Raw genomic sequence first — 20,067 nt, 5'->3', positions numbered from 1 at the left:
ACAACTTCTTTTAGCCGCTTAATGTTACTGGGGCTGATGTCATTCGTATTTTATTCCCTCTGTCAGTCCGAGCTTACTTTTCATTCGACCGAAAAAATTACACCGAAATTAGTCCGCCCGAAAACGTATTTGCACCCATCTCAAGTTGACGCCGCCAAAACCCACACCTCAGTCGTTATTCTTCACGTTTTGGATTCGAACTAATTGTACAATATGAAGGCATACAGCCACTAGCAGAAAACGAATGGAATTTGAAAATTAATTCCAATCAAAGGTTTTTCGTGTAGTATGCACTTCGTCACTCTACTATAGCAGTGATACCGAGTTGGGCAGGGGACTGGTTCTTGTAACGCTGTTCTCCAGATTCACGTTGCATATAGGGGATCTTCCGGTGTAAATAGACCGAAATTGTTCCAAAGTCTTGCAATGGGGCCATCGGCATCGATTTGTCCCGCTCGTGGTCTAACCCGAGAAATTCAAAAGCCCGCCATGGCTCGTGCCCGACTATCACACTCCGTGAGGAATAACTCTCGACCTTTGTCCAGCTTTGCAGATAATATCTGAATCAGAAATTTCTCAAGATGGCTCCTAGTTGGACAAACCTCGTGAGGTTCATTAGCGAAGAAGATGGCCAAATTCACCTTGGTGAAGTCGATTCAAGCAAGTATCCAGATGTTGGTATCGCCATGCTTAATGGCGAGAGGGTTGCGGTCAAGTTGGTCAAAGGGTCGATCTTCGATGGCACGGTAACAAACACCGTTGTGCACATTGCCAGAGTATGTACTCCGCATCCTAACACCCGGAATCCAACATTCGAACTAAGTGGTCCGTTTGAAACAGCTTCTGGCTCCCATTGGAATCGAAGAAGTGCCCATTATCCGGTGCATGGGACTAAACTATCGCGACCATGCCAAGGAGGCAAACATGCCCATTCCGGATGTGCCGGTCCTTTTTGTCAAGCCGCGCACGGCACTCAACGGACCCTATCCCGCAAAGATAAACGTGCCAAAAATTGCACAGGATGGCTCTAGTGACTATGAGGCAGAGCTATCGATCATTCTGTCCAAGTCCGGTCGAGATATTCCAGAGTCAGAGGCGATGGAGTATGTGTTGGGATATACCTGCAGCAATGATGTTAGTGCTCGAACGCAGCAGTTCAAGAACAGCCAATGGTCCTTCTCAAAAGGTGAGACAAGTCACCCCTTTGTCTCCGGAGTCTATTAGTTTGTCGTCAACCCAGAGTTGACCCTTTATTCGATGGAAAGGTCTGGACGGATCTTGCCCACTAGGCCCAGTTCTTGCGTCTCCATCTACCATCGGCGATCCGCACAATCTGCATATTAAAGCTATCCACAACGGCAATGTGGTGCAAGACACAAACACTACGTTAGTCTACCCTGATAGCCGATGCTGCCACTGTGTCAACTCTCCAAGGTGTCTGACATGATCGATTTAGGGAAATGATCTTCGATATTGCAAAGACCATTGCATATCTCTCTCAGGGAACAACTCTAGAAAAAGGCACCGTTATCATGACTGGAACGGGTCCTGGAATTGGCGCTATGCGTAAACCTAAGGTCGTCCTGAAAGACGGCGATGATATTAGAGTGGAAGTTGAGAAAATCGGCACGTTGATCAACAAGGTCTACTATGAGTAAGAGCAACGTCTATAGAGAGAAATTGTTTAATGATTCTCCAACCAAATATGAGCTTTTGCCATTTTCTTTCCGGACACACAATAGTAATAGTAATAGCAATCATCATATATGCCTAGATGCCCAAATTCCATGGAGTTGTCTGTTAATGAAAACATTCCCATTTCACATAATTTTACACGAGATACCTTTCAGTTTGTTCAATATTTCTCTCGCAGACTGGCGTTATGCAAAGTTGCCCGATAAAAATATGATGTGGAACAATGTTCAGATTATCACTAGGGGAGGTTGTAAAATCATTAGTGATACAGACTAAATCATTTGGATCAAAGCGTCATGAGGATCTCAACCAGATGCCAGCGCAAACTTTTGTACACAACGTACTATACTCATTTTAAACATTAGGACACAGATTAATAAACCTCTATCAGTATATTCATTTTATATAAAATTTCCAAAGAGGGGCCGAAGAGTGGCCCAATATAACAAAGCTGTGGCTTCCTATACCCATCATATTTAAAGCGGACCGGGACCGGTAGAAACAGAAGATTGTGAGTATTATACATCGAGGCATCCTAGAATTGTTCTCATAACTGTCAGAAGCTTTAACTTGCATGCTCCGTCATCCTGGAGAACTTCCGGTGCTCTCCATGCAACGAATCGATCCGGCCGTACCAACACGGCTCCTGATTCCTCTACGCCTCGCAAATTTTCCCACTCAAAGTAAACGTCCTCCCAATCTTGTCTAAATCCAATATAATGCACCTGTATCGGCACCTTAAGGATTTCGGCAACCGTTTCAGCTGCCTTTTTCCATCGCCCACCTCCAATTCCACTCAGGAGGGCAAAAGAGCCATGGCCAGCAATGTCGATTGTCGAAATAGCCTTCCCCGGGATTGCTTTGTTGAGCCAGGAATGAGGCAATCGGGATCCGGGATAAGTGCTTGGTTCATAAAACAAGATACTATCTTCGGCCATCCGTCTGAGTGGCGCATAGGGAGTGGGCTCATCAGCCGTGTAGACTCCTTGGCTGTCATAATGTTGATTCATTTCAACTCCCAGGCCATGGAATTCATGAGCGGTATGCTTGATTGCCGCATGCAAGGCACGGCGGCGGTTTGACCCTTCTAATGTCGCGCTCTTTAACTCCTCCAAAATCTCTTTCCGCGCCGACAAGTCCGTGGGTAACATGCCTAGTGCCTTCCACACAAGGAAGTGGTCTCGGTATGCCTGGTTTGCTCTGATGATAATCGAATGACCCACAGGCTGCCTCTCAATGGAATAGGTGGATAGAAGCGACGGTGCCGCAAGCCCCTTGTGAACATATGCGACCTTCCAGGCGAGGTTGAAAGCATCTTGAATACAGGTGTTTGATCCAAGCCCGTTTAATGGAGGGTGACGGTGCACGGCGTCCCCGAGGCAGAAGCTGGGAATAAAAGGTTGTTGTCAGAGATGTCACGCTAATCAGACCGACCGAACCAACACTCACATGTTACCCTCTGAATATTTCTCTGCGACGATCTCATTGATATACCACGTGGAGATATCCAAGATCTCTGCAGGTGTATCATCGCCAATAAACTCCTGGACTCTCTTTTGAAACTCATTTCTAGACGGCTTATCTTGAGAACGGTTATAGTTGCGGCCTGGGAACAGAATAAACATCCACTCATTCCATGGCTTCACCATGCGAACGATTCCCATCCAGCCAAAGTCCGGGTGCTCTCGGTCTGGTTGCATTACCCAATGAAGGTTGCCAGTTCGGTTTTTCACCAAATGGGAAAGGTCGGCTTTGACCAGCACGTTGATTGCAGTACCTTGACCAGGCTGAACCACTAGAGGCAAGCTAAGCTGCTTCACTACCTCGCTCCTGGCACCGTCAGCCCCGAAAAGATATCTTGTACGGATCTGGTATTCCTTGTTTGTCATCTTATCGTGAATAGTGGCAGTGATCAGGTTGGTCTTCGAGTCGATAATGAAAGAAACAAGCGTGGAATCAAAGCGACACTTGAAGCCTTTCAAAGCTGCATGCCGAACCAGAACCGGTTCCAAGATCGTCTGCGGCAGATCAAATGGTTTACACGGGCTAGCCAGTTCATAGTCGCCCTATGTCCTGCGTCAATCACTCTTCTCGAAATTAAGCAAGGAACAACTGATCTAACCTTTCTTCTAGGATCATTCCCCCAGGAATGAATACGTGCGTACTCTTCGCCTGCCATACTATGACACCATCGTGTGTGTCGCATATGATCTGCCCCAGTGGATCCCAACTTTTCTAGTTCGTCATATAGATCAATATCCCGTAAACACTCTGAATGAACAAGTCAATGTGTCAACAACGAATCAGTATTTTCTACCTTGGCAGGTTACTGACCTAGTGCCGCCATATTAGTAATATGTGCGCGAGGAGTATTCGCTGTTCCTGGAGCGCTGCTGATCATGATGCCCTTCAGCCCTTCATAGGTTTAGTACTAAGTAGCGACAGGCATACCGATACGGATACATACCATGAGAACCGAGAAAACAAGCCAAGGCTGCCCCGGCAGGACCTGCCCCGACAATGAGGAATTCCGTATCGACTGCATGATCGGAGGCTGGAACCGAACAGCTTCGCACGGCGGTGGTTGCCATTCCGTCTATTCCCGGCGCCTCTTCTGCTCCGTCGGATCGGGTCGCGTCGTTATCGTTCGCAATATACGGCGACATTTCCTCTCAAGATATATGTGTCAGTAGGGACGTGTTTCTAAATGAGTACCGTGTCTGTACGACGAATGTGTGTAACTTTCTGAGGGAAAGGTGGAATAAATAACAGTATCCGTTGTAAGTGCGCAATTCGTTGTGGAGCTGTCTAGTTCGGCTGCTAAGGAGCCCAAGGGTCGGTCAGTCAGGCGGTTGGGTATAGCTAAATTGTGCCGAAGATAGACCTGCTATCCCGGTATCTAGTATCTACTTTATTATGCTCTCGGGAAAACCTCGTGCAGATTTCGCAAAACCACTCTCCCGCTATTGAGATTTCCAGCACCGCCATAGAAACATGAATGAGATGATAGGAAGCCTTGTGTCGACGACAGGTAGGTCAGAACGTCTCACCCGTCATTCGATATCTTCCCTTGTTAACCACAAAAGATTCACGGCGCTCATATCCTCACACAACCAGGCTCGCAGGACTTCCCGTGTGAATGAGAGACAAAATCCCATTACATCGTACCCAGGTACCGACCGATAGACTTCAAAAATCATGGTCAGCCTCTCAGACCCCGAACTCGTTCCGAAGGTGCGAGAATTTCCCCGAACTTTCGGTCGATCACCCTCGAATTACCGTGAACACGAACATCAATCACAAGACCCCGCATCCCCTCTATTCATGAGACTGTGAATCATGTACTGTGAATTATTTGACCTATAGAATGTAACGTTTAGTCTCTGCATAAATATATTTGTAGTCATGTTCGTAGTTTGCAAACCTCTACGAATATTCGTCCGAATATCCACTCCCTGGTCGAGGCTGGAACGTTTTTCCATACCGGGACGAAGACCTGAGGCTTAACTCTTTCATTTACGATCCATCATCCAATTCAAATTAATCCATATGTCCATAATGGGATCAAGTTACGTATTAGTGACTACGAATATAGCTATTCGCTATTCGTGCCGACGTCCAATAATTTTGGGGTCGGGCAAACATAGCTCTGCCTTTTCAGGTCGGTTGGAGAATAAAATATCGTAGAGAGAACTCCCACTGCCTCAGTTGCCATATCTAGGAACGTTAAGTGACCAGTAAGTTGGACAGAGCGAGAGTACCAAATGACTCCGGCGGCGTTCTGATAGTTGTCCACCAGTTACGAGGTACGGCTTCGAAAAGTGAATTTTTTTATATCGCCCATGACTTGATGTCTATCATCGTCGCCAAATAGGGTCGAACGGGGCACACTTTCATGTACTTAGTCAATTATAGAGGTATTCCAATGTTTGTAAAAAGTCCATTCGATTGTACACTACTCAAGACTTGGATTTTTTAATAGGGAAACGTTTTTGGGAATAACTAAATTGCTGCACAGGGGACAATGTCAATTTGGCGCGCCCTGGGGGGTGGGACTTGGATAGACTAAGCTATAATGTGTAAAACAAACAAAGGTACCATTTGATTGATGATTGATAGATGATTCTAGATATCAAATCGAGAGAAAACATGTCTTTGAGCCACATCGAATTCTTTCAAAATGGTTGCCCGTCGGGCTTCCGATCTGGGCTTGATCACACAAGGGAAGTCCTTCACGCAAACCAGGAAACCTTCGCTGTAGCCAGTCTCGGGACTGAAGTCGTACTCAATTGGCTGGTTGTTTTCATTCAAGCTGGGTTGGATGGAGAATCCCCAGATCAGTTTGGCAATCGCCAAGAAAAGATTCCTTTCAGCGAGGTGGATACCAGGGCAGATTCGACGGCCGGAGCCATAGCCGTAGTGATCACGGCTTTCATAGTCTGCTGCAGCGGCTAGCTCGGGAGCAAGCGTAGTCTGGCCCTTGTAGTGGTCGGGATCGAATGTGTCCGGGTTCGGGAAGCGCTTTTCATCGTGGTGCATGCCCCACGAGTTGATAATGACAGTGGTGTCTTTGGGGATGTAGTAACCATCAATCCAAGTATCTATACATATCTGTCAACTTCAAAACTCTATGCCATAGTACAAAAGCAATTTACCTTCCGCAGCAGCGTGGGGGAAAGCGAGAGGTACAACAGGCCGCCATCTTTGGGCTTCTTTCACGATGGTCGCCACGTACGGCAGCTGTGTATAGTCTGACCAAACAGGGGTTCGATCTTCACCGATAACACTATCAATCTCCTGCTGAGCCTTCTGAAGGACATAGCCCCATTTGGTCATAGCATGGATAAACGCGAGGATGAGGGAGCTCGTGGTATCTGATCCACCTTCCATCAGTACGCCACCGAGGAAATAGAGTTGATGGCGATTAAGGTTTATTTTCTCCTCTTGATCTAGCAGAGTATCCATGAGCGATCCTTTACTTCCCTTCAGCTTGCGGCGCTCTTGAACACGGTCAAGCACACTCGCATAAAGCTCATTCATCTCGTCCCCCACATTTTGTGATCTCGAGACCCAGTTACCAAATAGTCTCTGGGGGATGTAGTGGAGAAAAGGATAAATATCAACCGGAGGAGTAGCCCCAGGCTCCATTAACCGAGACCAGTTCTCCTATAGCACAAGAAATTCATCAGCTTGTATTCCTTCTATGTCAACCCAATCGTCCCTCACCATCATGTCATACAGACGAGTCATGTGTGGGGTATCCACTGAGGACGTCCGCAAACCAAATACTGCAATAGGCGTTGGTGACAATTAGAAAAGTTTCAAGTCGTGGAAAAGCTTTTGTCCAGTGAGCCTACCTAAACTCATAATGATGCTGTTACTGAAACGTTTAGGGTGACGCATGTGTTGATCGGGACGCACACACATATCCCGGAGCATCTGCACTGCTTCAGCGTTCTGAACCTCAATGTGATGCTTCTCGACCATAGACTCCATGAAATATTGGTGAATTAGTTTCCGATAAGATCGCCACTGTTGTCCGTATTGCATGACCAGGAGATGGTCTCCAGACGTCATGAGATCGTGAGAGACATATGAGGCTGGCCTATTGCTGAATTTGGCGCTCCTCTTGTCTACAAGTTCTTTGATGATACGGCGATCAGTGATGATGACTGCTGTTGCGGTGCCCAATTTCAAAGAGTAAAGACCACCATATTGCTTGGCCCATTCGGTGAATCTAGATCCAAATGTTATCACAGGCATGGAGCTGGATAAGCCGCGGTTAATTACTTCAAGTAAGATCCCTTCCTTGGTATTTGATGAAGATTGCCAAGAACAGGCAATGTTGGAGGCCCTGTAAAAGGAAATCTCAGTTTTATGTCGCTCAATTCAATACACCCCTTAGTGCTTGTCGTACCTGGAGGGAGGCTTTTGGCTCTTCTCCCAGTTGTCAGCACCAGGTATAACAAACCAAAAAGGGCGAACGGGACGAGAATGACACCGAGCATAGTTGCGAGTTCGAAAAGGATTTGTGGAATCAAACCCTCATCCTCCAAGCCTCAGGGAAGCCGATGATTGCTAATTATACCGGGGTAGTTCGACTCCAGGTTTCCCCGTAGAAAGAGGTGGAGATGCGGGGCCTGTGGGCAAAGGTTTAAGCATTCCGGGCCAATTTCGCGCAAACTTCGTGCAAACTTCGTGGTCGCACGCTGTTATGCTTAGGGAGGGGCTCGTGGTATGATGACCAGTTCTCGCCCCCACCACCCATCATTTAGGAATGTCCGCTGGACTTATTTCCCTGTCATTTAAGAAGTCTGACAATGTCTGGGCGAAAGTTTTGCCCAAATGGAGGCTTCTTACACGATCATCAGAATACTACAAGGTTTCACCCAGGTTATCCTACCGAAGGGGAACCGAATGATCTAGTTGAAACTGAGAGGCAGCGGCTGACACTGGTTCTGTTAAGCGCTGAAGGCTACAGAGTGGAGATTCACAAAAGAAGGGATGAGTGTGTATAGTAAGATCAAAATAATGTCGAAAACAGATTCCCCTTTGTACACTCACGAATTGTTTCCTGGGCCATACTTTGTAATGCCGTACTTTACATTTAGCTTAGCGGTAGATCTTCCTTGAGTAATAGGGACCGTTTTTACTGGTGGTATACGTCTGGACTTACGACTTCGTTGCCCTCCTGCAAAGTGGTCAACCTTCAACCCGGTTTCCCTGATCACAATCTTTGACAATCGCGAAGAGGACCTCCACAATAAGGCGCCGAGACTCCTCGTTTCAAAATTCTCCTTTATTCTTGATATTATACAGAGTCACTAACCGAATTTCCTTTAGTAGACCGAGGGTATAAGAGGCCCGATTGCCTCATGCTTCTCTAGTAGCGAGCGGAGGGTAACAACCGCGGTTAATAATCGAGAAAAGCAAAAAGGTATTGTTTTTACGTATTATTATCCGAGAAGCCGACAAGCAACGTATAAAATCCCCACGTTACAGGGGACAATCGAAGTTATTGCCTCTATACATTTTTCGCTGGGGAGGGCACCACCCTCTAAGCCCGATTAGGAAATCCCGCGCCCTGACTGCCTGATGACCGACCGCGGCTATAAGAGCTCTTCCCTGTAGTATTCCTGACCCTTCTCCTACTAAATCGTAGTATCTGTACAGCTGCTTTAATATTCAAAGATAAATGAAGACCAGAAGTCGCAATCGTTCATAGTTTCCATGTGAAAATTACACGCCCGACCCCAGTACATTGAGACAAAAGGAAACTGCAAAACGACATACAAATGCGGTAGTTCTACTTGTCCAACATTATTGAGCAAGAAACATAAATCTATCCTTCCAATCACTCTGATATTCATCTCTTACTTATCGCCGTCATACGGGCTCTTAACACCTGGAATACAAGGGTATCCCTTGCTAGAATCGGCAAAGCTCCAATCCCTTGCTTTGATAATATTTTCCGAAATATCGTCCATGTCAGTGTTCTTGTCAAGGTTGGAGTTAGGATCAAAGTTTCCGCATTCGTTGAAATAAGCATTGTAAAGGCCAGGTGCAGTGAGTTCGTTATCGAAAAGGCTAGTCGGGTCATTCGCCTTGAGATTCTTCTCGATCTTGAAGGCATCCTTCTTGTTACCATTCTTGAGGAAGCCCTCGTGTATGCTGCATAGAGAATTAGATGCTGAAATTACATTTTTGTAGGCGATGTAACTTACCTCTGGGCAAGAACTTCTAAGGTAAGACCTCCAACGACAGATTGATCACCAGTCATCTCATTATGAGTCATGCCATCGATTACACTCAGCTGCTGTTTGGGCTGTTCGAAGCGATATGTTTGACCACCAGCGCCACTCTTATTGGCATCTACAAAGAAAAAGCACAGTTTCGGGTATTTTTTGACCGTCACTGCGCTTCCCTTCCACTCATCTGATCCGTAAGGCTGTTTATGAAGTTAGAACAATGAAAATTGGAAAATAGCGATAGATAGACGTACGTGGAACATCTCACCAAAAAGTTCATCCTTCTTGGCTCTGCTACTATCATCACAAGCGTAAGGGCGGACACTGATGCTGTTAGCGACCGAGTATGGAAGGATACTCTTGGAATTCTTACATGAGCGTTGGGCGCGAGTCATCATTCTGATGAAGAGCGATTGGAATCAACTGGGCATACATTGCCTTTTGGGCATTAGCGATGATATTCTGCGGCCTCACGGCGCGACTGAATCTGCCGTCCTCTAACATGTTCGATAGTGTAGCAAAGTTAGAGACACCGTCAGCCGTAACACCATCAGCCGACAGGGCCCCGTCAAATAGCTTGGTACTGTAGCCATTAATATTCTTGGCCCATTGGTCCGAAATGGAGTCCATAAGCTTCATGAATGAACTAGCTTCTGTGATCATGCTTGTGGCTCCCTCCCTGTTGAGAAGTCAGCTTTTTAGTTCTTCCTTTCTTTAACAAATTTGTCACATACACCAAATTCTTGCCAGCGCTAATGTACTCTCCAGCGACGGTGGTGACCTCGAAGGCCATTTGATTGCCCATTTGCTTGTAGTTGTTCAGCTGGTTTTTATAATACTGAGCGACCTGTGATGACACATAATCCGGGGCCACATCGCCTTTACCCGTCGCCTTGGTCAAAGGACCGACGGCCGATTCGACACCTTTGCTGACAATCTGGCCTACACCGAGTGATAGAAAGTCTGCAACAAAGCCAATAATCTCAGCCGCTGACATCTTGGGCTTGTTGTATTTGACAAATCTTTCTGCAATGTCATCCACAGAGGTCAAATCTTTACCCTCGGCGAGGCTCAGTTGCTCTGCGAATGGGGAATAAAACTGTAGCAGGTGAGTATTGAACATCTTATACCAAAAGAAACAGATAGCGCTTCTTACATTAGCAACTGAAGAGAGAGAATTGAGAATCAGGTATCCAGCCGGCCCAATGGCTTGGTTCTATGCATTGTCAGTTGTGTAACCATTTTTGTCATCTTCAATAAGCAAGCTGAAGAGAGAACTTACACATTTCCCTTCATAAGTGAGACAGTCATTCTTCCCATCATTGGAATCTAGAGCACCGATGGCACAGTCAAAGTTTGCAGCAGTGTCACCCAAGGCCTCTGCAACGTAGTGCGATAAAGACTTGTACTTTTTGTGTGTATTTTGTTGGTACTCATAGACGAGCGCATCCCAGAGCTTATCGGCACCAGAGGTGGTCCACTGAGTCTTTGGGTCCGAGTCTGTTGGGTTGGCGTACATGGGGTCCTTGCAGGACTGCTTTTTGGCATCTGAGAAGTATTGTTAGATAAAACAGAGAGGACATAAACATATAAAGAAGGAAGACGGACGTAGCAAAGCCTGCGCGATATTGGGTGGTTTCGGGATGGCACTGGCAGTCGTCGTGGCCGCCAAAAGCACGGCAGCACCGACATGAGAAAGGCGCATGATGAGTATGAGTCGCTGTAAAGAACAAAAAAGAGAGGAGTGATGTGATCTAATGATACCTGGGAAAGAAGGCTTGCCCTATTTATCTTACCTTACATTAGAATGAATGGTATCTGAAGCTCGCCTCTCTGCTCATCTTCCCCCGTTACATAGTGTCTATGGCCCCCAGCTGGCAGGCATGATCCAAATATAGGTATTTGTCGTAATTATCCAGGGGCAGGGGATGGAAATGGGGGTTGAATTATGGAACTATTCAGATGAACTATGGAGATCAGGGTCCAAATGAGGGACTCGTCTAAGTCCAGGCTACTACTAAGGCTAATGGAAGATATCAGTGGGTCGCAAAAACGCAGGAATGTTGGAAATCAGAATAGATTCCTAAATCAAGCAAAGCGTAAGCATTATGGCCCCGTCTAAGCCTTCGAAGCCCCCAGGGACCTTCAGGGACCGGCCCCCAATCTATCAAACCTTGACCCCCGAGGAATATCAAACAGCCCCCAAGGCCGAAACGGAAGAAGGCTAACAGCCCCCAATACTACCCGGTGATAGCTTGCTCTGGGCTAAATGTGGAAATCGGGTGGTTGTGCTCGGAATACACGTCTTGAGAGATTCTATCGCCCCTCTGGTCATAAAAGTCTAGGGCAATCTCCTCTCAGCATGCAGAATACAGTCACCTCGAGAATATCCTTCCTGCAATCTTGTCTCTCTGGTTTATTCCCCATGATGAAAAGTCTATCCGTTTTTCTCCTTCAGAGTTCGCTCTACTTGGGACTTGCTCAAGCGGCAGCCTGCCCTCGTGGTTCTACCCCGGACTCAACTCCGAGCTACGTGATGAACGTTGAGATTGCCGGGTGGGATCAAACCTGCGATCTACCAAACCCGGAAAATCACGGGGAGACGCGTATGGACGCAGTCAAACGCGCCTGGGAAGGTGCCATGGAAATGGCCGCCGACTCATGGGACCGCTGGGAAATAACCAAACCAAAACTTGAGGCCATTGAAAAGAGTGGCGCAAACCCTGACTATGTCGATCAACTGGATGTGGACATTGATGATCCCGGGTATGACCCCTTTTTCTTTTCTTTTCCCTGAGCTATGTCTAGAATAGCATCTGACTCTACCTAGATACACACAATTCTTTGCTCTGCGCTGGGACAAAGACTTCCGGGCTGGTATTGAGAAGGTTCTGCACAACATGAACACTCTTATCAACTCCATGCCATCGCAGAATGGGCGTCCAAAAACTGAGTTGTATATCTCGTGCAATGACGGCGGGGTCGCCCAGTATAAGTGCGATAACGATATTGCCTTTGAAGTTGATTTGCCCAATGACGCGGGGTCCTTCATCAACTTCTGTCCTCCTTTCTGGAAGCAAGCTCGTTTCGATGTATGGAAGAAGGCTGCGGCAAGCGAGAAACACTCAAACAATGGCGGCCCAGCCGATGTCAGCGAGAACGACTGGGAGACTGTGCGCAACCTCGAACGATACGGATTTGGGACCGATGGTATGTTCAGACACAAGGGACAACATTCCATCTGTCAATGACCCAGATACTGACAATTCTCTAGCAAGCAGCATATTCCACGAGCTTACTCATGCGAGTTGGATTGGAAACACCAACCCTCTTGTCGATGGAAAACCTACACCTGCGGACAACACTGGATTTTACATCAACTCCCAAATGTCTAAAAAGTGTCTCTCAAACAGTGCCAACTGCAAGGATCTTGTCAAAAACGCCGAGTCGTTTACATGGTATGCCCAGTACGGATATTTCCGCCGTCGCGTTACTCCTCGGGCTGAAATCTGGCCACTTTGGGGACCTCAGCAAAAGCCTATTGTCCTGCCTGTATAGAGTGTTATTGAAACGTTCGACTTTCATTCATCGTTTTATATTGCATAAACTTCCAGTTATCGTTTCTTGATAAACGTGTATTCAATAAGTGTTACAAATCGCAGGATCTCATGCTTCAGGTTATTTGTATAGCGTTTCAATCCATACAATACTTCCGAAAGTTAGGATATGTTTCCAATTGTACCTACCTAAGATATCGATTGGACTCTGCTGGAGTTACGACAAGATACACAGATATAGAGACAGGGGTGAAATTGATATTCTGAGGGTTTCTCTATTGCCATTCTATTGTCCAGCAGGTCTATCCTCGAGGTTTCCTGCCCATGAAAGAGAAACATTTGCTCCAAAACTCCGTACGCAAACATATTATCTCGGCCATCGCTTATTTTAGTTAAATTAATCGAGTCGAAACACGCGGGAATATCGATCACGGGTCAGGCTGGGCGCATGGCAAGGCTTTGTGCCCCCAATGGACCCCACCAGGTTGCGGCACTCGATAACCTCCTTGCCCAAACCGCCATACTCCTCGGAGGCGAAAAACAATAGGCTAAGGGCAATTCGCTTAACTAAGGCTATTCGTATGTGATACAAAGAGTATTACTGCGGCTTTTGACGTAGATGGATCGACAAGATTTGAGAGCACTGCACTTGAGAGGAATATTTGACAAAAAAGGGAGTCTTCTAATTGGTACAAATTGCACATGAGCAGGCAGCACATGAACAACCACTCAGCTTTTGTCATCCTTGCTCGTGCTGTCGCACACATAGTTGAAAGAACGCATGCCCGTGATCGCCTTTCCTTGGGAGTTAGATGCCGTGGAGCATCCGCCCTTCTGATCCGCTGCCGACATAAAACCCAGCCAATCCTTGTCATTGCAGCCCAGGCCGCTGAAAAAGTGAAGTTGACAGTTGGAGGCAATGTTGCCATCGAGTGTGAAACTGGCGCCGTTGTCTTCGAGGTCATCCTTGCCGCCCTTATCGTTGTTCTTGGAGCCAGAGCACAGCTTGGAGCCATCTCCAGTGAAGTCTTTTCGAGGAACGTAGATTGCAGCATCGGCGCCGGAACCGTGACATCCTCCCGTGGCGTAGAAGGTGATACCCTTGAGCGTGTCTTCTTGCCAAGCGGGGGGCTTGAAGTTGATTTTGGGATTGTTGCCTTTCGGGTATGCTTTCATGCTTTTCTGGATTAACTGACTCCATTTGCTTTGAGGCAATGGGTTTGTACATGGCTTTTTGGCACCTGGATATACGACGGCCAGGGCCACGGTGGCCATGAGCAGGAAGGAGTAGAGACGGAAAAGCATTGTGGTCAGGGTATGGACAGAGCGGAGGATTGTTTTGGTTTAGAAGGATGGAAGGAAAACGATAGAGGGCTAAAACATGGGACGACTTGATAGATGCGATCTTTCCCTATTTACGTGTCCCATCGCCTTTGTATATGGAACAAGCAACAGCGAAATGCAGGTCTTCCGTGTGGGGGCGATATGCGTTGCTCAATTTAGTAAACCCATCGAAACTCTGGATTGGGGCCATGGGGCCAGGGATCTTTGGGTAGGTTTGAGCTAAGATTAGTTAAGAGATTTTAGACCCCAGTTAAGACTTTCCCGCTCTCCCTTTGCCAGGTTCCTCGACCACTCCATCTCATCATGGATCTATCTTTGCTTCCCATCGAGTGTTGGACCCTGATAGCGGACAATCTATCCTCCCACGATCTAAGCCTCCTAGCACGCGTATCCACATCATTTCATGCTGTCTTCAGCCCCCATTTATACCGTTACATCGACCTCAGCATACACAGATTGCCCCCCATTGTTACAGAGGAAGATGGGGGGCAAATCTCATTATGCTCGCCCAGCCTCAGCGGTCGCCAGCGCGCTTTCACTAGTTTGATTTTGTACCACAAGCCTAAGTATGCCTCGTGGGTCCGATCCCTCACCCGGACTATGTGCCTGCAGCAGAGCCGGGCTACCAGACCCTTCCCTGAAGATGAGCTGGACAGCGTTGTCGAGTTGTTTTCGCGCTTGAATCGTGTCCGTTCTGTCGATATCAACGGGGGCAGTATGCATTTCTACCCCCCTAAACCCATTCCTCCTCTATTCCCTGCCGCCCACAATATCCGACTAAGTGGACAAATGCACTATGGATTCGCATCTGCCATTCTCCACGGCCATGAGAAAACACCTCTAAAGACTCTGGCTATCTGCAATTTGCATGAACGTGGCCATACACGATCGGGACAGAATTACCAGGAGCCTCCCATACGGGAAGATCACCAGTGGGGACTTGCTGCGTGGGACGAGTCCGACGCAGAACCGATGGAGGAAGACTGGGCGCCAGACTCATTGCCCCAGCAAGTCCCACCAGGGCCGATGCGGCATCTTTTGAATCAAGATCTGGTGGCACGATGTACGAGACTGGAAAGCTTGACGATTGCTCAAGTGAGTATTGAGACGCTACATGCTTACGAGCTCCTGCCTCCCGGGTGGTATTACCCTGGATCGGAAATACACGAGGAATTATCATCCTTTATCCAATCAGTGCAGCCACGATATTTGAGGATTCAATATGATGATGTGTCTACGTCGGTTCGATCGGAGCTGAAGAGTCTGTGGATGAAGAACACATGTCGAGGTAACTGTCCATACCACAAGCATTTCGATCAGAAATTGTTGCCTGTATTGAGGGAAGGCTGGCCAGAACTGCGGCGATTGGAGCTGACATACTGGCTCATTACAGAGGCAGACATGCTTGGCTTAGCTGTGCGCGATCAGGCTGCACCCTTTCTGGGAGATAGGACAGAAGTGAAGATCAGCACGCTCCCGCGTACGTTTTACCACTACAGACTCAATAGTTCAGACTGAGAAGAGAGAGGAAGACAGATCATATCAACCTGCTCCAGATAGCGGGAAACAAGACATTTCCATTATCATGAACTCCGCACTGCATAGCCCTCGCACGGAGAAGGCTCAAATCCGCCATATCTCAATAACCAAATTAGCTTGACAGCATAGATTCGAAAGCAAATTTTGTTTAAGCCTCGTAGAACCTGCAGCCCCCATATTACGAGAGAAGAGGCCCCAAAGCAAAAGTGAGCTTGGCTTATGACATGGCCGCCAAGAAGCATGACTCGCAGGGGCTAAGCCTCTTGCCAAGCCGGGGGCTATCACTGTTAAGAGGCTGAGTATCAAGCATCCATGTTTCATCGCTTGTTTGGGGGCCACGTCGATTTGGTTTAGCTTTCTTTGATTGTCTACCCCTCCAGTGCAGATCATTGTTAGTAATCAGACTCGAGTTCAGCCCAGAGTTGTTTGACGCGATTTCGGGAAATCCCATTGCTGCCTTTCACACTCACCCATCGACTCATACGAACAAGTCAAGAACCAAGAACCATGGACGATTCAAGAATCGCTCCCTTTTTGAAGTACTCACTAGCTGATGCAGCGTAAGTCCTTGTTAACTGGAAAAACGGGCTACAGCTAACCCCTTCCTAGACCTGATACTCCAAATCTCACGCTCTCGCTAGAGCTTCAAGGCCTCGGCGACTCTAAGATCGCCAAACGAAAATCAAACAGTGGGGTTGTCTTTCGCTTCCACCGAGGGACTGATGGCCACAACGAGCCTTGCTCGTTTTACTGGTCAGACACAGTAGATGCCTGGGGATCTGGAGGCTTGGTCCTCCTTCGACACGACGCCGAAGACCGACTGGAAAGGGTCAGCCTCCAGGCTGAGCCGTGGCGTGTGCATGATCCGACAGAGCCCCGGGTCGCTCAAGGAGCCCAATCCCTGTTTGAGCTGAAGCCCGGCGAGAGTACCTGGTTTTTCGCGGGCATCCCAGAAAATTGGCTCGAGGCTATGGTTTCGGGTGAGAAGTACGAATTGTTATGGCCTGGCGGTGAAATCTACTGGTGGGCGTGGGGGGGGATTGAAGAGAATGAGGGCAGATCGCACAATGCTATACCTCGCGCAGTCCTTTCGGGAACACCTCGTGTGCTGTTCACCGTGGTCGAAGAACCACCGGCTCCCTTCTACGAGACACCTCTACCAAAGTGGACTCAAGACCCGACGTACGTAATGGAAAATGTACTGTCTGCAAAGACATTTGCTAACGGCATAATTGTGTAGCCCAGGGACGCCGCTTCTGACTGTGACCCTGGCTGGCGCTAGCAGTAAGGATCTCTCGGATACGAGCTTTCAGCTGGTACAGACAGTCACGTATCGAGGTCTGGTCTCAAAGGACCCTAATGGCGATCCAGAGCGGGGCACGAAACCCATTACTTTCGATGCCTTCAATCTTATGATCCCATTTGAATGGGCATTTCGGTCCAGTGAGAATGACACATGGGAGTATTGTCCCGATCAAAGAATTGGATGTGCCATGACTGACTTGATGTACGATTGCGAGACTACTGTGAATGTCGGCAAGGATCGTAGATGGATTAGCCTTTTTCCAGGGGAGTCCTGGATCCAGGACCTGGAGATTGATGAGCGACTTCCCTCTGATCTGGTTCCAGGTGACAAAGTTCGTTACCAGCTGGATGGCCGGGTCATTGAGATGTGGAACTGGGGCAGTAAGGAGGATCATGCGGAGACGGTGTTGATGCTACCAAGTGATCGTGAAGCAGGCGACTGGATGGATCGGCCCCCCATAGTCGTACCGGCCTCAAATCCGTTAGAGTTTACAATAACTCCTTAGATTTCTGTTCGCTGTTAATTTTACCCTGCGTCACAATGCCCAAATTTTACTGGATCTCGCCCCTCATACTTGTGCTTCATATTTAAACCCCCTAGTATTCCCACCGGAGTAGCCCCATTATCGGCAAACCCCGAATGGGGTCCAAGGTAGATTGTCACGATGACAGTTTCTTAACTTAGCTCAGATACAGGTTAATTATTCCTGGCAGGCTATGCTTCCGAACATGTAACAGCCCCCTCCCAAGCGGGTTGTTTGGCCCCAGAGTCCGTCCTAGCACGCCCCAAATTTGCTGAAGGCTAAGCAACGGGGCTCACGGCCCCCATGAGATATTTTCAGAGTGGAAGGGTCGATGATCACGGAAGGCTGTCTTTGGGAGGCTTATAAAGATCAGTTTTCACTATAGTATGCATCTCGACAAAAACCATTCTTATTGACCTCGTATGTGCGACGTCTTGTTTGACCATCATGACAAACCTCCGCTTTCTGCATATTTTCGTTACCCTTTGTCTACTCGCAATTGGAGCAAATGCCTTCTCAATAAACCGAATTGAGAATCGTGCCGCTGATACATCCTGTGCTAAGACGCCAAACACAAGCAACCCAGATGATGACTCCAACAATAAGAATGTGAAGATCAACTACTCCACCCAAGAGGGCGAGACATGTACTCAGGAGCAGAAAGGAGAAATTGAAACCGAGTTCCGAAATGCCATTGCAATGGTCAACTCTGCGAAGGCCGATTGGAGCAAGGACGGCTATGAGGATATCTTCTTCGCCAAAACAGCTCAAAAAATGCCCAAATACAAGGAGACAGTACATGACACGCTGACCCGCATCACCGAAATGCTTGATGGAACCGTTAACGCCAAGGATTATACACTTACGGTTACCTGCGCTGGGAAGGCCAAGTCTTGTGCAAAATTTGTTGCTTTCATGAAACAAGCGGACAAGACTCATGGTACTCTCAATGTCTGCGATCACTTCTTCGATAAGAATATCGACCGCAAGCAGGAGCGATACGTTGATACGACCGATAATCGTCTTGAGCAGTGCGAAAATGGTTCACTCGACCTTCGTGATGCCCAGCGCTCACGTGCTGGTGTCCTTGTCCACGAGTCTATCCACACGTCTTATGCGATGGGTGGCCCTGATCCGTACGTGCTGTTCTCACCTCTCCCACGAACATACTTGACTAACTTCACTATAGGGGTGAGGATATAGCTTATGGCCTCGATGCCGCTCGCCTGCTTGCCATGGGCACCTTTGACCGACGTTGTGGTAATGGACCGGCTATGCGCGCGCTGACAAGTAACAAGCCACTGTGCGGGAAAACGCCTCAGGATCCCAAGACTGAAGATGGCCTGTGTAAGTCAGAGCTCTGTATGCAGAATCCAGATTCTTGGTCTTTCGTGGCAACCGGTATCTGGTTCAGTGAGCAGTGCAAAAAGAAAATTCAACTGCCCCAGGAAGATGGCGGAAAGACCAACGCTGGTATTTCTTCCAAGGGCAAGCCCAACGACAACAGTGCCGAGTCGCACTGCAATGGGTACAGCACTGGTGTTGCAGACTTCCCATTTGATTAAAGACTTGTATAACATAGATCTTGCGATTTCCCGGACTGAGTTGTTTATTGCAACTCCCAAGCATATTCTTCTGGACGTGATATATTTCTACGAATCACAAAGATTCCTTTGAATTGTATGGTAGGCAACATTGCTGAGGCGATAATTTTGGTCGGGAAGTAGGTAGCAGTGGGTGATAAGCAACAGACGTTGAGTTTCTCCTGGATTCTTTTGCAAGCATCAAATACTTCTAGAGTTCTGAAATTGAGCTTGACCTTTCCAGAGTTGCACGAAGTGGGAGAATAAGTGAAGTTCTAGATTTAGCTCGGTGTGTAACTCTAGGCTTTTGAAGGAAAAGGTCAAGATATATGCCCTAGAAGACCACGAATCCGTGGTTTTCTGGTAGGCAATATTTATCATTCAGTCTATTCAAGCGCGGACGTAACAATATCTTCTAAGAAACCGCCTTTGAGCTCGACCCCGTAGGGAGGTTTAGTGTAAATCGCATGTAATTCAATTCGATTCGCATGCAATTCGTATACAATCCAGATCATATTGAAAATCGGTTCAAATCGATTCAAATCGCATGAGAGGTGGACCATGAAGATCGGGGGTCCTTATTGGCCAAATCAGAATTCCTTCTGGTTGGGATTGACCGTTGGTGGCCTGATATTTCAGGTTTACGGGCAGCAATACCGCTTAATTGGGAATTCTGCCGTTGAAATTAATGTGAAACGCGACTTGCAGTTCGTGACTACAAATAACCGCGCCTACTCGCAGGGTTAGAGAATGATTATCACACTTGTGTACC

General features: G+C 47.6%; 9 protein-coding genes across 9 annotated transcripts; 5 read left to right on the top strand and 4 right to left on the bottom strand.

The window, feature by feature from the left end:
* Window positions 1-581: 581 nt before the first annotated feature.
* N7458_000040 (fumarylacetoacetate hydrolase family protein) lies at window positions 582-1,658 on the top strand (the record flags this gene model as incomplete). The annotated part of the gene is made up of 4 exons (XM_056903434.1): window positions 582-776; window positions 841-1,186; window positions 1,290-1,386; window positions 1,457-1,658. The coding sequence occupies 4 exons, from the start codon at window positions 582-584 to the stop codon at window positions 1,656-1,658; spliced, it is 840 nt and encodes a 279-aa protein (XP_056771201.1).
* Window positions 1,659-2,213: 555 nt separating this feature from the next.
* Window positions 2,214-4,361, bottom strand: N7458_000039 (FAD binding domain-containing protein; the record flags this gene model as incomplete). The annotated part of the gene is made up of 5 exons (XM_056903433.1): window positions 2,214-3,081; window positions 3,145-3,761; window positions 3,818-3,966; window positions 4,030-4,110; window positions 4,163-4,361. The coding sequence occupies 5 exons, from the start codon at window positions 4,359-4,361 to the stop codon at window positions 2,214-2,216; spliced, it is 1,914 nt and encodes a 637-aa protein (XP_056771200.1).
* Window positions 4,362-5,820: 1,459 nt separating this feature from the next.
* On the bottom strand, window positions 5,821-7,458 carry N7458_000038 (cytochrome P450; the record flags this gene model as incomplete). Its single annotated transcript, XM_056903432.1, has 4 exons — window positions 5,821-6,296; window positions 6,351-6,861; window positions 6,922-6,983; window positions 7,053-7,458. 4 exons carry the CDS (start codon window positions 7,456-7,458, stop codon window positions 5,821-5,823), a joined length of 1,455 nt encoding a protein of 484 aa, XP_056771199.1.
* Window positions 7,459-9,068: 1,610 nt separating this feature from the next.
* N7458_000037 (uncharacterized protein) lies at window positions 9,069-10,962 on the bottom strand (the record flags this gene model as incomplete). The annotated part of the gene is made up of 6 exons (XM_056903431.1): window positions 9,069-9,366; window positions 9,420-9,643; window positions 9,698-9,734; window positions 9,817-10,122; window positions 10,178-10,659; window positions 10,726-10,962. 6 exons carry the CDS (start codon window positions 10,960-10,962, stop codon window positions 9,069-9,071), a joined length of 1,584 nt encoding a protein of 527 aa, XP_056771198.1.
* A 1,017-nt stretch (window positions 10,963-11,979) lies between these two features.
* N7458_000036 (uncharacterized protein) lies at window positions 11,980-13,001 on the top strand (the record flags this gene model as incomplete). The annotated part of the gene is made up of 3 exons (XM_056903430.1): window positions 11,980-12,209; window positions 12,274-12,653; window positions 12,718-13,001. The coding sequence occupies 3 exons, from the start codon at window positions 11,980-11,982 to the stop codon at window positions 12,999-13,001; spliced, it is 894 nt and encodes a 297-aa protein (XP_056771197.1).
* A 728-nt stretch (window positions 13,002-13,729) lies between these two features.
* On the bottom strand, window positions 13,730-14,305 carry N7458_000035 (uncharacterized protein; the record flags this gene model as incomplete). Its single annotated transcript, XM_056903429.1, has 1 exon — window positions 13,730-14,305. The coding sequence occupies one exon, from the start codon at window positions 14,303-14,305 to the stop codon at window positions 13,730-13,732; it is 576 nt and encodes a 191-aa protein (XP_056771196.1).
* A 342-nt stretch (window positions 14,306-14,647) lies between these two features.
* N7458_000034 (uncharacterized protein) lies at window positions 14,648-15,862 on the top strand (the record flags this gene model as incomplete). The annotated part of the gene is made up of 1 exon (XM_056903428.1): window positions 14,648-15,862. The coding sequence occupies one exon, from the start codon at window positions 14,648-14,650 to the stop codon at window positions 15,860-15,862; it is 1,215 nt and encodes a 404-aa protein (XP_056771195.1).
* Window positions 15,863-16,390: 528 nt separating this feature from the next.
* Window positions 16,391-17,694, top strand: N7458_000033 (uncharacterized protein; the record flags this gene model as incomplete). Its single annotated transcript, XM_056903427.1, has 3 exons — window positions 16,391-16,443; window positions 16,493-17,065; window positions 17,124-17,694. 3 exons carry the CDS (start codon window positions 16,391-16,393, stop codon window positions 17,692-17,694), a joined length of 1,197 nt encoding a protein of 398 aa, XP_056771194.1.
* Window positions 17,695-18,159: 465 nt separating this feature from the next.
* N7458_000032 (uncharacterized protein) lies at window positions 18,160-19,277 on the top strand (the record flags this gene model as incomplete). The annotated part of the gene is made up of 2 exons (XM_056903426.1): window positions 18,160-18,848; window positions 18,902-19,277. The coding sequence occupies 2 exons, from the start codon at window positions 18,160-18,162 to the stop codon at window positions 19,275-19,277; spliced, it is 1,065 nt and encodes a 354-aa protein (XP_056771193.1).
* Between the last annotated feature and the right edge of the window lie 790 nt (window positions 19,278-20,067).

The sequence above is a fragment of the Penicillium daleae genome (genome assembly GCF_028827525.1).
Source record: "Penicillium daleae strain IBT 16125 chromosome Unknown utg000001l_segment0_segment0, whole genome shotgun sequence".
Lineage (NCBI taxonomy): Eukaryota > Fungi > Ascomycota > Eurotiomycetes > Eurotiales > Aspergillaceae > Penicillium > Penicillium daleae.
The sequence above is the reverse complement of the archived record's forward strand: the minus strand, read 5'-3'. Positions and strand labels throughout refer to the sequence as shown.